This window comes from Tympanuchus pallidicinctus, unplaced genomic scaffold, assembly GCF_026119805.1.
Source record: "Tympanuchus pallidicinctus isolate F22 unplaced genomic scaffold, pur_lepc_1.0 scaffold32, whole genome shotgun sequence".
NCBI classification, from domain to species: domain Eukaryota; kingdom Metazoa; phylum Chordata; class Aves; order Galliformes; family Phasianidae; genus Tympanuchus; species Tympanuchus pallidicinctus.
Genome location: NW_026294750.1, coordinates 1,482,015 through 1,498,552, shown reverse-complemented (window position 1 = coordinate 1,498,552; position 16,538 = coordinate 1,482,015). Strand labels below are relative to the sequence as shown.

General features: G+C 39.7%; 1 protein-coding gene and 1 long non-coding RNA gene across 3 annotated transcripts; both read left to right on the top strand.

The window, feature by feature from the left end:
- The first annotated feature begins 193 nt into the window (after nucleotides 1-193).
- LOC128088219 (uncharacterized) lies at nucleotides 194-5,110 on the top strand. Its single transcript, XR_008210191.1, has 3 exons — nucleotides 194-1,011; nucleotides 1,105-1,229; nucleotides 1,319-5,110. It is a non-coding gene; the product is annotated as an uncharacterized LOC128088219 (long non-coding RNA).
- A 731-nt stretch (nucleotides 5,111-5,841) lies between these two features.
- On the top strand, nucleotides 5,842-16,439 carry LOC128088214 (bile acid receptor-like). Of its 2 annotated transcripts, none has more exons than XM_052698516.1 (10): nucleotides 5,842-6,093; nucleotides 10,197-10,323; nucleotides 11,506-11,871; nucleotides 12,407-12,547; nucleotides 13,373-13,512; nucleotides 13,605-13,709; nucleotides 13,807-13,906; nucleotides 14,478-14,603; nucleotides 15,608-15,724; nucleotides 15,998-16,439. In XM_052698516.1, the coding sequence occupies exons 2-10, from the start codon at nucleotides 10,260-10,262 to the stop codon at nucleotides 16,429-16,431; spliced, it is 1,593 nt and encodes a 530-aa protein (XP_052554476.1). In that variant the 5' UTR covers nucleotides 5,842-6,093; nucleotides 10,197-10,259; the 3' UTR covers nucleotides 16,432-16,439. The 2 variants fall into 2 exon arrangements, with proteins under 2 accessions (XP_052554476.1, XP_052554475.1); XM_052698515.1 differs by having other exon boundaries at nucleotides 5,843-6,097.
- Nucleotides 16,440-16,538: the final 99 nt, after the last annotated feature.

Sequence of the window (16,538 nt, the reverse complement as noted above, 5' to 3'; positions counted from 1 at the left end):
ATGGAGGGATGGAGGGATGGAGGGATGGAGGGATGGAGGGATGGAGGGATGGAGGGATGGAGGAATGGAGGGATGGAGGGATGGAGGGATGGAGGGATGGAGGGATGGAAGGATGGATGGATGGAGGAATGGAGGGATGGAGGGATGGAGGGATGGAGGGATGGAGGGAGGGATGGGTGGATGGATGGGTGGGTGGGTGGGAACGGGGCTCTTGTTAACGGTGTCATTTCAAAAGGAGAATACAACTCTCTTTTTTGCTTTTATGTTTGTTTGTTTTGAGGGGAGGCAAGCTCACGACGAAAATAGCAGCACAAAGAAACCTGCATCAGATCGATGTCTTAACCTGTGTGTTGTGATTTCCAAGGAACGGTTGGATTTTGAGTTGAGGGACATGGCTTAGTGAATACTATTGGTGATACGTGGATGGTTGGACTGGATGATCTTAAAGGTCTTTTCCAACCTTGGTGATTCCGTGATTCTGTGATTCTCCGTGCCGGCACTCCACACACGGACGGCTCTCAGAGCTCCCTGTTCTCACGCACGAGGTGGCTCTCAGAGCACGAGGGGACCACACGGAAAGCTGCAGCCCAGGAGCCGTTAATGGGCGCTGTTTGCAGAGGGCAGGTGGCCGTGACCCATGGGGGGTCCTGGTTATCTTTATTTAAAACTCCTTTAAGCAGTGTGTGATAAATTCTGGGCTGAGGTCTGTTGAGCTGACATCTTATCTGTATTCTTGTTTGTCCCTCAAACAGTAAACATCCTCTACTCAAGTTAAAATAACAAGCTCTGTAATGCTGACTTCGTTCTTTGTTATTTGCTAACTGAAACCACCGTTAGCAACCCGTGATGTCTCTGCTGCTTAACTTTTCGTTGTTTTTATTTGATAGTGCCAACTTTGTAAGCAGTATTTTCAGCAGTGTGTTAGCAGGATGTGCCTTTCAAGCTTAAATCTCCTTTGAGACAGACACACAACAAAAATGTAGTTGTCATCAGGATTCCTTTTTCATACCAGTTAAGTATCTTCTCACCTTTCACCCTATTCTAATTAAGGAAGGTCTGTGATATCAAATTGGCAACCTGTAGCATTCAAATTTTGTTTTACAGATGGAGGTACCCAGTAAGATCAATGTAGCACCAGCAATTGCAATTCATAGCACCTGTGAAGTCGGATAAAAGAACAAGCAGTCCTGTGCAGCAGGAATGATCTCAGCAGGAGTTGCACTTGGATTGTATGTCTGAATCTGTTTGTTCTGCTCTGTTCCTTGCATTTCTACTTCCCTTTGGACATGATTTAATGCTTACTTTTCCCTGGCTTCAGAGATAACATGCTAACCTTTTATACCAAGTGGAGACAAGGGAGAGACGCTGCTTTATCAGGCTTCCATTTCAGGATCCGTGCAGCCCTTCTGTGGGTTTCTGACCATCCAAAATAAAAATGCAGATTGAAAAGAAGATGGAGTCCTACTGTGCTTCCACTGCAGAGCTCTCAGTCTGGTGTCCTCGCTCAGGGACGCGGCTCGCTCTCTCTCCAGCCCATCTCTTGACACAGAATCATTTGTTCAACTTCCAGAGGACAGCAGAATGAGCTTAGTGTGGCGCCAGGGCCGATCCGATCCCAGTAGGACAAAACTCCTTGATTTAAATGCTAGGCATGCTTCTCACCAGAACTTCTATTCTGTAGCAACAGAGCTTAAACAAATCAACGGATGAGCGTTTTCAGAGTAGTGGTGTCTTATAATTCCTTTGGCTTATCACATCAGTTCTGTATAAACTGAAGAGAATGTATAAATTTGGCCTCTCAAGCATCTTAGTGTTTAACTTCAATTCGATTAAACACTTATGTATGTGTACAAAGTGAAAAATGAGGTTACAAGAGGTTAGTGCTTTAATGCTTTTAATAACTCTTAAGCACATGACTGTATTTTGTCAAACAGAACATGGATTTGTTCTAGCAGGAAAAATACATGCTAGATAGATATAAATTGAGGCTCTCCAAAACAGTAAAGCTGCTATAGAACCAAACCCACTTCTGGGCCATCTTGGTAAAATCACCAATAGCATTTCTGTGGTGGAATAAACACATAAGTGTTTCTGAGTATCTTTCATTAGGAGGCTCAAGCACGCAGTTGGAAAATCTGAAAGAACTCTGGGCAGACCAGAGAAGCAGAGGAAGGGCAATTAAAGGGCTTGATATCAGACACAGCACTGAATTCTCAGCACTGAAGCTGGGATGAATTCAGGTCCTGAGGATTCCAAAACAATGTGCACCAAGTAAGGCCCTTAACGTACCCAGAAACTGGCAGCAAAGTAAATAATTCATAATAATGTATTAATTCAAACTGAAAGGCACTGCCTGATGAATTTCCCTGACCAGTCTCACGCTCCTTCCCCTGCTGAAACAGATTGTTTTGCTCTATGAAGACTGCTAGTCTTTAATTTATGCAAATAAATAACACTGCTTCAAAAAGCCCCTTGTAGGGAAGATAAGAGCTGTGCAAACCAGTGCTCAGAGGAAATGTCACACACACTTTGTGAAGCTGCAGAAATTAGCACATTTAAAACATGTGAACTTATCATACAAAGAGCACATATATGTATTAATATTATTAGAAGTGTTACACTGGATCTTAAGCAATTTAGTCCAACCAATGAGGCTGTATTCAGGACAAGACAGGCACTGACCCTTTGTACTCAGTTCGGTAGTTAAAAGTGTTCAGATAAAGGTGAGCCCTGTTGCAGGCAAAAGAGGCAGATGCTGACAACAGAAATGCATCCCTCAAACATCTTGATTAATTACACTTTAGAATAACAACCACCTAAACTGGTTTTCACTCAGGGCTGAGGCTCATCCATGCCATGCAGAAAGCAGTGCCAGAACCACTGCATCTTTTGAAGATTAACAAATAATCTATAAGAGAAGGTAATCAGAAAACTTGCCATTTCTTTCCTTTTGTTTTTCCCATGAGTTCCTCAACAGATTCTAAATTTAAGTAGCTCAATGTTTTTTGTACGTCTGCCAGCCCACCTCTAAAATATTTCTCTAGAACAAAAATAGGTAAAGGTTAACTTAGAACATTTTAGCACATCTGATTTTTTGGTTGATACTCTTTTTAATACTATTCAGAACAGTTTGCTAGCAAGAACAACTCAATCCTGTAATGAAATAACCTATATTTCAACGTAACCTTTAACTCACATATAACAAAGAACACTGTAATAAGCAATTAGTTTTCCAAAGTATCCCATTTGTTTAGTATTTGACTCTTGCTTTCATCGTTTAATGATTTACAGTAATGAACTGGAACATCGGTATTTTGCACTGAAATGACCAAAATAGTTGTGGAGGCATCATTGCCCTCATGTGACAGACCTCAGATGTTTTTGTGAGAAGTTAGCCAAAAGCAATAGACAGTGCCATCGCTTCTGTTTAATTTGTACTGCAAAACAACAACAAAGTGACCATAACGACTTGTAGGCAGATCCCAGTAGCTTTTGGACTGTTCCTTTGCTGAGATTTTGCCCTTTGTTTAAGTTTTGTTTGACAAGGGCTTAATAAATGAGTAGAAGAGGTGGTTTATGTTTCATTAATGAGGTTGAGAGTGGTTAATTACTGAAGTTACGTAAACAATCCAATACCAGATCAAGCCGAATGGGTCAGTTATGCAGAAAAGACCCAGCTGGAGTAGATAGGATTTCCTTTAACTGTTCAAATACCAAGCAAGTTACAGAGATCCCGAATGACGAGTTCTGATGAATGCAGATTTCTCCGTACCTTGGAAATGAGTTCTCTCAACAGGCACCTATGTAGGGAAGATCTTCTCTGAATCTGCAGTTTCAGCACTCCTCAAATTCGCGGCCCTACCTGCAGAAAGGAGGACTTCCCATGTAGATGAGACTCTACAGAAGCTCGCAGTTTTCACACTGGCGATGGAGCGAGGCTGCAGGAGTGGTGCAGTGTAAGGTGTTCTGTGTCCCTTGTTCTCCACTTCCTTGGCACTTCTGGATTTCCACTCACGACAGCAGCTTTTTCAGCTAATATTTGCAGTCCATACCTACGAGTAACATTTTGTTTCCTCTCTAGCAAAGCGTGTTCAAATTATCTGATTTCCTTTGCTCACTTAAACGGCATTAGGAACATCACTAATCAGAGAGCGTATCACTGTCTTAACGATCTGAAACAAATCGCAGAAACTAGAGCTGGAAGAGATGTTACCATTCCTTTCTCTTCCTTCTGGATCCAAATAACTTTGAGATAGCGGTTTTTAAGTTCTGTGATGTAGTCCAACCTGATCTTCAGAATCTCCAGTAGTGAGTTCTGTATAAGAAATTATTCCAGAGATATTTTTACTGCTGTGGTTTTTCCTTATTTTGTTCCTTATTCCCAATTAATTCCTAATTAAGCTTTTTATTGCTTGTTGTATTCTTTAAAAATATGGAAAACAGTTCGTTTTTCTCTTCTTTGCAGCAGTTCTTTATGTGATTCAAGTGGGTTCTCACATCTTCCATGTTTTATTGTCATGCTAAGCCCTGAATAGAAGAATGGACACTAAAATAGTGCAAATAAATGTATTTACAATGGACCACTACTCTGGTCTGAATCACTGACTGTGCAAAGTAGATTTATTACCACAACTGTGAAGATGGCCACATGGATAGGAGTAAATAGGCATGGTCTAATGTTTAATGTGGAACTCTACTACTAATTTCTACAAATTAGTTTTAGGTTCTTGTATAGTTATTTTGGAAATCTACTCTGGATCCAGTAGCTGTTAAAGCACTGAGCAGAAGCAGCACTAGATATCTTCTGAAAACCTGGGTTTCAGACTTAAAACACTTGGAATCAGCAGGCTTGAAGTACCTATGTCTCACTGGCATATCTGAATAGCTTGCCTGTGAACTATCTTCTATAAAAAATAAAAAATAAAAAATAAATGCCCCAAAAGCTTTAGAAGTCCATAGTATTGAAGAGAGAACATTTCGTAAATCTCTGCTTATTTTTCATGAGACAGACAAAAAAGATGGATGGAATAGACAATGGCATTTGAGAAAGAAATGCTGTGCATAATGTCTCTATTCTACCAATTACAAACTTTCCATTTTTACTATTGAAGTTGTTGGGTTTTTTGATATCTTAGAAAGTTCCAAATAAAGTTCTTCTACTGGGAAGACAAATGCTGTTCATTGTTTAATTTACAAGATTGTTATCTTTGTCCATACTTCAAAACCCCTGCATTTCAGTCCCTGGTGAGCACACATGACCAATCCAACACATTTGAAAGCTCAAATATCCAGTCAAATGCTCAAATAACATCTGTGAGGCAACTTTTTATTCCCTTACAAGCCAAACTCAACAGTTCCTACTCCAAAGGCACGCTCATGGATTCCTGAACGTTGTCAGTGTATGAAAACAAGTAACACGCTGTTCTTGGGAACCTGCTGAACACAAACACGGCTCTTCTGTGAAGGGTAATGCCACTGTACTGTGCATGAGGCCACAGAGCCATGGAAAGCATGGTAACTTGCAGAAATCCTCTGCATGCTGCATCTGCACAGGTATGTTAGAATCAGAACTGGTAGAACATGCTCAGTGTTTTGTGTTTCAAAATACCAACATAATCAATTGTCTACAAATTCAGTTATTGTTTCTTGTAGATACACTCAATTTATACCACTGCAGTATTTTCTCTGCAAAGCAGTGAACATCTTCCATTAACACTCAGGCATGTCAACGTTAAGCAATCAGAATTGGAGAATTTCAAATTCTACCAAGAAAGCAAATAGTTGGTAATCAGTCAGGGAGAACTCTGGGAAACCATGACGCGAAGGTCCCCATGGCCTCTGTCCCTGATGACCCAGTTATTATTTGATTTATGTGGGCTTGCAGCTGCCCTCGCTTCGACCCCAGGAAAGGCTGTGTGGGAAGTTCGTGTCTCAGAGCTGTAGCATTGCTCTGCAGATTGTCTGGAGCCGAGCGTATGCACACAAACTGATAAATAGGGAGAAGGCCCAGTTCGCTCCAGCTGGACTCGGAGCTGGGATCACTGCTACAGCCCACGGACTTGCTCTGGAAACAAGAAAAACTCTGCAACTGCTGTAGGTAATTCATTTACTTCTCTTGGTGCTTTGGGATTAAATTCTTGTGGTAGCCATGAATCAATTTGCCAGGTGAAAATATTACAGGTATTGTGGAATTTTTTTCTTGTTTTCTTCTGAAAGTCTTGGCTAAATTAATATAGAAAAGAAGTGCTTTTAAATGGAGTGTCCTAGCGATCCAGATCTTTTTCCAACAATTTCACTGGACGAACGTAAGGACGTAAAATAAATTTTTAATTCAGTGGTTTGTTTACCTTCCCCAAAATACCAGGAAAGCTGCAAAGTTTCAAACAACATCCAACCTCTTACTTTACAATAGATGGAAACTGTATCTCTGCAATAATTCATAATGAGGTAACAATTCCAAAAACAGATTTGGTCTGCAACTCAAGTAGTGAAAGAAGCCATTTACATTACAGGAAAGATTCAAAAGGTATTTTATGCCAAAGAAGGAACACAGTTAATGAGGAGAAAAATGGGATTTCTTCAAGCAGCAGCTTTTGGGAGCTTCACAGCACATTCAAACCAGGAAAGCCAATTAAAAATGTAACAATGCCTATGAGCTACATAGGAGACAATTCAAACGATCCTACAACTTTCCTTGTAAAAAAATCCACACTCTTTAATTAAAGATGCTGTTAATTAATTGCCTGATTGAAACTCAGTATTTCTCCTGGCATTACACTTAGTAGCCACTGATTGTACTCCGTTGACTTTAACCTCACAAATTAAAAAAGAAAACTGTGTTTTCCAGAAGCAAAATTACTGTGACTCTACAGAGGTTAAACATACCTTCTAGTTACACTGTGTTTGTTAACATGCCACAAGGAATGCTAAATAAATATTGTAGAACTTCAGCTGAGTTCCTAAAATTCCCTGCAAACAAGAAATTTCCCTATGACTCAACTATCAAAATATTTATGATAGCAGCTAAAGCTCTGTCATAACATAACTCTTTAAGAGCTCCTTAGAGCCTCTCCTGAAAGCAGTGGTTTTTTGCATCTTAACGAATTTGACAGCATTCGATAGTGCTGCTTTATTTTGTGGTACTTTATAGAAAAAAAGAAAGAAAGAAAGAAAGAAAGAAAGAAAGAAAGAAAGAAAGAAAGAAAGAAAGAAAGAAAGAAAGAAAGAAAGAAAGAAAGAAAGAAAGAAAGAAAGAAAGAAAGAAAGAAAGAAAGAAAGAAAGAAAGAAAGAAAGAGAAATAAACCACAAACACCAATTTTTGCAATTTTTGCCATGAATAACAGTAAACAATAATTGTTTTGAAATTCTGTTATTTTTAATCAATTAACTACTGGATGGTTTCCATTTTGATAACATGAAGTTTTCAGTTAGGACTAATAATTGAATATTACTGAATGTCTGTATTAGATGGACAACCAATGCTTTGAACAAACATACACTGTAGTTTACACTGAATATTATTATTTGAGAAAACTGATAACTGTCAAAAATAAATCTGCAAAAGGGCAACGGCTTCAAAAGAACTTAAGCAACTTATTTCAGAAGAAGGAAGAAGAATCTCTCAGCTGGTGGAGGCTCCTAAAAAAAAGTGATCTCCAAATGTTCAGGGTTTGATACAGCAGAAATAGCTCCATGGAAGTAAGAGCGAAGAAGGAAAAGCAAGGCACAACATGGCATGCTGAAATTTACTGGGAAGTCAGAATTTCTCATAAAGGATTCAAGACTGTATTGCTTGTGATACTGTGGAACAAGTTATTAAAATATGCAGCTGTTTTTGTTTTCAGTTATTCCCACTTCTAAAGCTAAAGATCTTTTTGAGTCCTTCCTAGGAAATGCTTCGTTGTGTTTTTGCTTTTTTCCTATTTTTAAAGCACACAAAAAATATGGCTACATTTTGGGTATTTACTTTTTATTTATATTTATATAATATTTATATAATTTATAATTTATATTTCTATATATATTACTATTTATTTATACAAGAGAAAAATGGGCACCCATGATGATGATGACAAAATATTTTGATTTGGAATGGCATGACGGTAAGTGAACAAAACACCCAAAGCTCTTCCCCCAGTCTGATTTCAACCTTGTCGAAGTTTTATGTTTTGAAAATTACTGTGGCTCCATGTGCTACATGCTGTCAAGGTTTTAATGATTTCACGAGTTGTTCACCTCTGTGTGCATGGAGTGTTTACTCGTTTGCATGGCAAAGGTTTAATGAATGTGTGTGTGAGCTGAAGAAGTGTCCTTGAGATCACGGCGTATTCCTAGGGAGCTGTTAGAGATTATGGATGTCACCTGGACTTTTGATAGACAAATATATGAAGAATCCCATCAGTTTATCAATGCCTGAAGTTTGGAGGAGGCTTCCTTACTGCTGATTTATAAACACATAGGAGGGAAGAACCTAATAGGGCAGAGGTGTGATTTTGACAGTCAGTCTTACAAATGATCAAAGCTTTCTGGTCTCAGAGTATTAAGTTCCTTCCCTATATGTCTTGTTTTCTATAGTTTTGTTTTAAAAGGCTCAAAGCAGTTTCATATCAGAAGAACAAACTTCTTAACATTATGTTCTCTGATGTCAGAATATGAAACCATTAAAATTTACACACAGGTACTATGATACTATGACTATTATATCTCATTTCTAGGTGGTGTTGCATTCCCCAAATAACAGACTTAGTGCTAATTCTGCTGTAACTTTCTTGTAACTTAAATGTTTTGATTTACAAAATCTCATTCTGAGTTGGAAATTCTGTGTCTGCAGCTGCTAGCTTACCAGCCATTAAAAAAATCAACACAAAGGACTAAATCCTCAAAACCCTTCTCAGCCAGTCATTTAAATTGAGGAAAACTTGATTAAATGATAGTAAGATGTAGGATATGAAATGACCTGACCGCCCTGCACATAGTAATATGCACCTCATGCTTCTCATGTAAGATCTGCATCAGACTGGATCAACAAAATTTTACTTTAGGTTCTGTTTTTTTATTACTTTATTTAAAGGAACCACTGATATCCAGAAACACATTTCTCCATCAAATACACATATTTTAGGAAAAATGCAGACTTTGCCCCCACCAAATTGATCTAACTGATAAGGACCTCATGATTCAATGAGTAATTTCTCTTTCAAACAAATATTTACTAGCAGAGATAACAAAAAAAAAGCAGCATTCCAGTCTCACTGTACCTTTTCACCTTCCACTGGCAACACAAAGCGTCCAGTTTCAAAGCTGTCGGGTTTTGGGGAAGGGCCACGTGCATGTGTCTTTCAGGACACAACTTTACTTCAGACTCCTTCAAGCAATCCATTCCTTTCCTAGCTGTAGCTACATGTAAGTGTTGCATTATATCCATGCGAGTCTTCCAAGGAAGATCTTTAAATCCAACTTGCACTACAAGACACATATAAAGAGTCTGGTTGCATATCAAAGAGCTTCATTTTCTTACTTGCTTCCAAACACTTGCCTTCCCGATCTTTATTCTCCTTCCTGTCTGTTCATAGAATACTTTGAATACTTCATTGGCAAAGTGTCTTGTACAGAGCTTACCCAATAGGCAGCAGACACAGAGTATTATAACCCAGTGATGGTGGCACACTTTCCCCTTGTACAGAAGGAAAAGGGGGCAAATAAACTATTTCTTAATTGGTAATGTGTCAGCTGCCCTAGCATCACTCAGCTGTTCAAGTCATGCCAAGATTGCCTCGACACGTATATTAGCTCCAATATCATTCCTGCTAGCATCCACGCAGACTTTTATTTTGTATTTTTGTCACAACTTCTGAATAGTTTTATGCCCTTCTTACACTATGGCACCCAAACCTGCACCCTGTGCTTGAGGTGAGGCTGCAGTGGGCAGAGCAGTGGGACAATCTCTTTCCTTGCCTGGCTAGCAAAGTAAACTTAGGAGCAAAACAGTTCTATATACACTTTGGAGATTTTTGAATGGACTCAACACCAAATCCCCACTCACTGCAAGTATTACACAACTTTATGCATACCTCTATCTTTCTTACAGTCTGCAAATAGTGTCATATTCTGGAGTTTCCTGGGTTCAGCTCTGCATCTAAGCCTACCTAGCAATTCCTTCTCATATCATCTTCCTTTTATGTTTCCATTTCTCTAGGTCTCTTCCTAAAACGTTTATCCCATAGCAAAGTGAATGAAACAGTGAGACTGGGGACAAAACATGGCAAATACATTTGTCACTGTACCAGATGGGTACTGTCTTGCTGAGCCCATACAGTATTACGGTAAGTAATGCTAAGTTGTAATATTCTGAAAAAGCAGTAAAGTAAGATGAATGTCTGTGGGAATTCCCATTATTTTCTTAACTTTAGCATAACATTATAAGCTCCTAGGAGCTACACATTAGACTAAAAATGTCAGAAAGAGTATTCCAATATATGAGCATACGCTCATACAGATTTCTGTACACAGTGTGATTATGCCAGCTGATCGTTTCACACAAGCATTAGTGGTGCTGCTTTCCTTTCACTGACACCAAGAAGATACAGGTCTCATTACAGCACTCCAAATACATTACAAATATAAAATGGCTGTCCTACATAACTGTAATTGCAATAACTAATTTGATTATGGGTGAGTTAAAGCAGGACTTAAAGTCCATTAAAAACAAAAGGACCTACAAAACACTTTAAAAAAAGATTCCAGTTTTTACAGAGATTTGAACAATAAAAACCAATACCTGTTGCATGAGCTCTTCAGTACAGCTGTGTACATCTAGGGGGGTTGGATTAAATTCAAACACCGAACCCCAAAAGGCAGGAAGAAGCTCTCTTCATAATTCTGTACATAGTTGTTTGTGGTGTTTTTTTTTTTAATGACTAAAATTATAAAAGATTAAGTGGGGAAAAAAGTTAAATAAAACAGGTCTTTGCTTTTTACTCTTCTGAGTTTCAACTTTGAGACTCCCACCACCATAAATTTTACCACTCTATAGTTTCTCAGATTCTTACAGTACAATATTTTCAAAATTATGCCTGAAATATGTCAACAATTAACATTTCACTCATTAATAAATATTTATTTTTATGAGAAAACATTCTCCTTTAATGCAGACAACTAAATAAAAAATACTTAAGTGTAAATCTTGTAGCTGCATATTCAGTTAGGAATATTTCTTTCAACTATTTACCAACAATTATTTACCAACAAGTACCCATGTCAGTCACATGTCATTGCCCAAGCATTTAACAAGCCATTTCTAGAACATGTAACATTTCACTTCAGTATTAGTTATAGTTACAGGTAGCATTTTAAAAAGAGTATGTCAGACTGTCTTTAAGAAAAATGTGTTCTTCTAATATTTCTGCTTAAATATTTAACTGTCAAACCATTAAAAACAATCAGGTAGCTGACATCACGATATTCCCTAGGCTTTTATTTCATTTTCAACTTTTTCTTTTCTCCAGATGTTTTACCAGAGCACATCAATTACCAGCTGCAAGACACTGATTTTCAGACTGCACCTTACTGTCAATACTCATCAGTTCAAATTCCTTCTCCAGTACTACAGTCACAACCTTCGCAGTCCCAGTACAGCCCATACAGCCTGGACTCTCAGTACACTGATGGGCAATACATCATCAGTAACTGCGAATTAAGCAAGCCTCCTTTCATGGCTTCCCACCCTGATGACAGTGGATTTCAAGCACTAAAAAGGCCCAGGTTAAATCACTCTTCTTTGAGATTGAAGGGACAGGAAGAGCTGTGCGTTGTCTGTGGTGATAAAGCATCTGGTTACCACTACAATGCACTTACTTGTGAGGGTTGTAAAGGTAAGAGGCACAGACTCATCTGTACCTTTCTGCACAGTGCTCAGAGCAGTACTGCATGTAAACAAACACACTTCATTAACCTGATTTTTCTCTGGGGACTGTAATTAACCTAGGAAGCCTTTGGCTCACACAATACCTTCAGATGCACGTTTTTAAAACATTTTTGAAGAACTGTCTTCTCTGTATATATCCAAGAGGAGCATTTATTAAAGCTGAATTTCCTATTGAGTATTCACTGGAATAGTGCTTGTTTATTGTCTTATGGTCATTTATTAGAGTTCTTTATTTATAAATCATTAATTATTGTTCTTAATAGCTTAGTATGCTATTAATTCAGTTATTATTATGGGAGCTATCTTGATCAGTTAAAGTAAACAGTAATTAATACTAGTCAGAAAGAACACATCATAATTAAGTCATCACAGAAAATTTGAAACCAAGGTAATACTTTCATTGTCAAGAAAATAACAAAACCTTAAATTATGAGGTAAATCTCCTTAAATTCTTTTACTCACAACCTGATGTTTTTCTGTAGGCTTCTTCAGACGCAGCATAACCAAAAACGCAGTGTATCGATGCAAGAACGGTGGTCACTGTGAAATGGACATGTACATGAGGAGGAAGTGCCAGGAATGTCGCCTGAAGAAGTGCAGAGCTGTGGGAATGCTAGCAGAATGTGAGTGCGCCCTCCTGATAAGTCCTTTTCTATGTCCAATCCCTTATCTCATTATAGCTAAGTGAAAGAACACAAGACAATGGCCTCAGATTGCATCAGGGAAGATTCAGATTGGAAGATGGGAAGAATTTATTCACTGAAAGGGTGGTTTGGCATTGTGCAGGCTGCCCAGGGAGGTGGTGGGGTCACCGTCCCTGAAGGCAGAGATGTGTGAATGTGGCACTCGGGGACACAGCTCAGCAGGACTTGTAATGTTAGGTGGATGGGTGGACTTGATGAACTTAAAGGTCTTTTCCAACCTAGATGATTCTGTGATTCCAAATGGTATTCATCTGAACTTAATTTCACTCTAGGAAAGTTTAAGTCTGTAGCACCTGCAGCATCTTCATGTGCAGAAACTACCAATGCTTGGGAAGTAGCTCCTGAAGAGGACTGTTGTTCAAAGACATTACAAAATAAAGCAGAGAGTACTAACGAGGCAGCTAAATACCCTAAACTGATAGGACAGCTGTCAGCTATCCAAGCTTGTCAGATGTGCGCTCATGTTTGGAAAGAAAAATAAAGCATTAAAGAAATTGCACAAAACCTTTATGAAAAATTCTCATACTCGTATGTCCCAATCACAAACCAGATAACATGAGAAGGCTGCAAACACTCAGGCCTTTTGTGGATACAGATCACCAACTCGCTTAATCAACAGCACAGTTCCATGTTCTCTAGGAAGCATAGTTCCTTATAGCTCCTGAGATGCATAGACAGTAATGATTTCAAATTGTTATCTGTTGGAAAAAATTATGCATTAATCCATAATTCCATGCCTCACAGGTTTGCTGACTGAAGTACAGTGCAAGTCAAAGCGACTCAGAAAGAATTTCAAACAAAAGAGCAGTTTACTTTGCAACATAAAACTGGAAGATGAGGGACTGAATAGTAAGCATGTATCATCTACAACAAGATCTGGAAAAGTGAGACTTTTTTCTATTTCAAATAACTTTTTTATCATTTAGTTTGCCTTAACTCATTACAGTTTGATTGGTTTATTTATTTATTTTATTAGACTGTGGAGAAGGTGGAACTCACTCCAGGGGAACATCAACTTCTTGACCACATTGTAGCAGCACACCAAAAATACACAATTCCCCTTGAGGAAGCAAGGAAGTTTGTACGTATGCAGAGCAATCAGCCTCTGTTTCTGAGTTGTTATTATTCCACGCAATGTATCTTGGCTGTATCAGATGTCTAAATGCTCTTTCATGCAGCTACAAGAAACCACAAGTCCTGAGGAAAGCTTTCTCCATCTCTCTGAGACAGCAGTTGTCCACGTACAAGTGTTAGTGGACTTCACAAAAAGACTCCCAGGTAAACTCCTTCCTTTGGGAAGTGTTATGGAGTAGTCTGACTTTTTGTTTTTAAGAAGCAGAAGCTGTATTCATGCCGTCAGTGTGAGAAAAACACAGGCTTTAAGAAAACGTATTCAACTGACTACTTGATCTAACACTAGCAATTGGGATTACCATTTATTCAACAGATTAGAGCATTTTCTTCAAAAACTTATTGTGATTTTTTTTTTCTCCAATTTCTGACATGGAATAGAGATGTTTTTCTGACAGTACTTTGACTTCAAAACACCACTTGAGTGGTGAGTGAATTCCCATTTTAACACATTGTCTGAAATCCAGTTCAGCTTGCAACTCATTGTAGGCAACAAAGATATACACTGGACACTGACAACAGCAATTTGTTTCTAGCTCGCAAACTAGCAAGAAGAAAAGCAAGAGCGTTAGATAGTGTTGTGTACAAATGTCTTTTAACAGTGGATCCTCCTTTTCAGTAAAGGTATTTATTAAAAGATCAGAGATAGAAATCAGTCCACTTTAGGTGCTTAAAGGCAGCCACAGCCTTGATTCTTAACAAGTCTCTCTCTTTGCAGGATTTGAAAGTTTAGCTAGTGAAGATCAAATTGCACTGCTAAAAGGGTCAACAGTTGAGGCCATGTTTTTGTGTTCCGCTCAGATATACAACCAAAGAATTAATGAATGCCAGTCATCAAGTGAAAGTAAGTTGGACTAACAGGCTTTCTGTAAACACTAGTAGTTCAGCCATTTTAATACAATCTCCAATTTAATGAATCTGAAGTAATTCACTATTCAAGCACAGCACTGCTTACAATAGCACCAGCAATATGTATAAGCCTCCAAAGAAGGGCAACAAGGCTGGGGAAGGGGTTGGAGAATATGGCCTATGAGGAGAGAATGAAGGAACTGGGCTGTTCAATCTGGGGAAGAGGAGGGTGAGAGGAGACTTTATTGCTTTCTTCAAATACCTGAAAGCTGATTGCAGCAGCAGCTGACAGGATGAGGGAAATGGCCTCAGGCTGTGCCAGGGGAGGTTTAGGCTGGATATCAGGAAAAAATCTTTTACAGAAAGGGTTGTTAAGCACTGGAATGGGCTGCAAAGGGAGGTGGTGGAGTCACCATCCCTGGATGTGTTTAAAAGCCGCCTGGATGTGGTGCTCAGGGATGTGATTTTTTCCAACCTGAGCAATTCAGTGATTCTATGATTCTGTGTTTTATTTCACAATGGCCTAGCAGTGTCTGTTAGAGAAAGCTCATGGAAGGTTGTTAGAGTTAGGCTACTATGGTCAGGTTGTGGTTGGACTTGATGATCTTTACCATCTTTTCCAACTTGAACAATTCTGTCATTCTAAAGGCATTTTTCCATACAGTATTTAAAAAAAAAAAATTAAAAATGTTGTTTTGCTTTACTCCTTTCCAAACAAAAAGCAACGCTTCTGTGAGCTTGCACAAATTATCAGGTGGATGTTAATACTAGCTACATTGCTGTTATGCTGTTTCAAGTTTGACACAATATATTTTTACCAACTGGAATGTAACCAATGATCCCAGTGTAGGATGCAGAAAAACAAAAAGAACAGCAACTCTTTTCCCTACCTGACAAAAATCTGCACACTTTAGAGATGTGTCCCAAAGCAGATCACACCCAATGTGTGTGCACAGCTGTTTTAAGCTCAGCTGTGAGCTGCCACCTCTCTTGTTCCAGGTCACATCAGACGCTCTGACCACACAACATGCTGCCACGTTCCAAACCTTGATAAAAACATGTATTCAATTCAAATGTCTCACAGTGAAGAGAGTCCGACTTCGACCACCACCACAGGTAAAATGGCCTCAGATTGCAATCCTCGGAGGTGTTTTGCACGGTTGACTCTATTCTCTATCACACGTGTCAGTGTGTCACATCCTCACGTGGCAGAAGCAACTCATGCAATACAGCCCTTTTTCATTACTACTTTAGTAATGAAAATTGTTTTTGTTACGTTTGTGAGCTCCTGTGCTCTTAAAGCCCAGCACTTTAAAACAAGAGGGCAAACCGACGGCAGCACCTGCCTCTAACACAATAACACTCTGATGATCCTCTTCCATTTTCAAGGGATAACCGAGGAGTTCATCACCGCGCTGTTTTACTTCTACAGAAGCATGGGGGAACTGAAAGTCACCGAGACCGAATACGCTCTGCTCGTAGCGACCACGGTGCTGTTCTCAGGTAGGCGCTTCCCGCGCTGCCCCGCACCCCTCAGGCGGCGGCGGGCGCGCAGTGACCGCGCTGTGCCTCGCGCCCCCGCAGACCGCCCGCTGCTGAGGAACAAGCGGCACGTAGAAGAGCTGCAGGAGCCGTTCCTGGGCATCCTCTACAAGTACTCGAAGATCCATCATCCCGAGGACCCGCAACATTTCGCCCGCCTCATCGGGAGGCTGACGCAGCTGCGCACCCTTAACCATACCCACGCCGAGGTGCTGGTGACGTGGCGGACGAAGGACCCGAGGCTGACCGCGCTGCTCTGCGAGGTCTGGGAGCTGCACTAGACGGCGCCCGCCGCCGCGCTCCTCTCAGCGGTGCGATCCGCCCTCCGTTCCGCCCTCAGCGCGCGCCGCCGCTTCCCGCCTTTTTGTTCTCCTCAGCGGCCGAGCGA

Bases quoted from the DNA above. Each gene is read 5' to 3' on its own strand.
- LOC128088214 (XM_052698516.1), top strand. From the start codon at position 10,260: ATGGCAAATACATTTGTCACTGTACCAGATGGGTACTGTCTTGCTGAG. The intron at 12,548-13,372 runs GTGAGTGCGCCC...CATGCCTCACAG, and splicing joins TGTGGGAATGCTAGCAGAAT to GTTTGCTGACTGAAGTACAG. The intron at 13,907-14,477 runs GTAAACTCCTTC...CTCTCTTTGCAG, and splicing joins CTTCACAAAAAGACTCCCAG to GATTTGAAAGTTTAGCTAGT.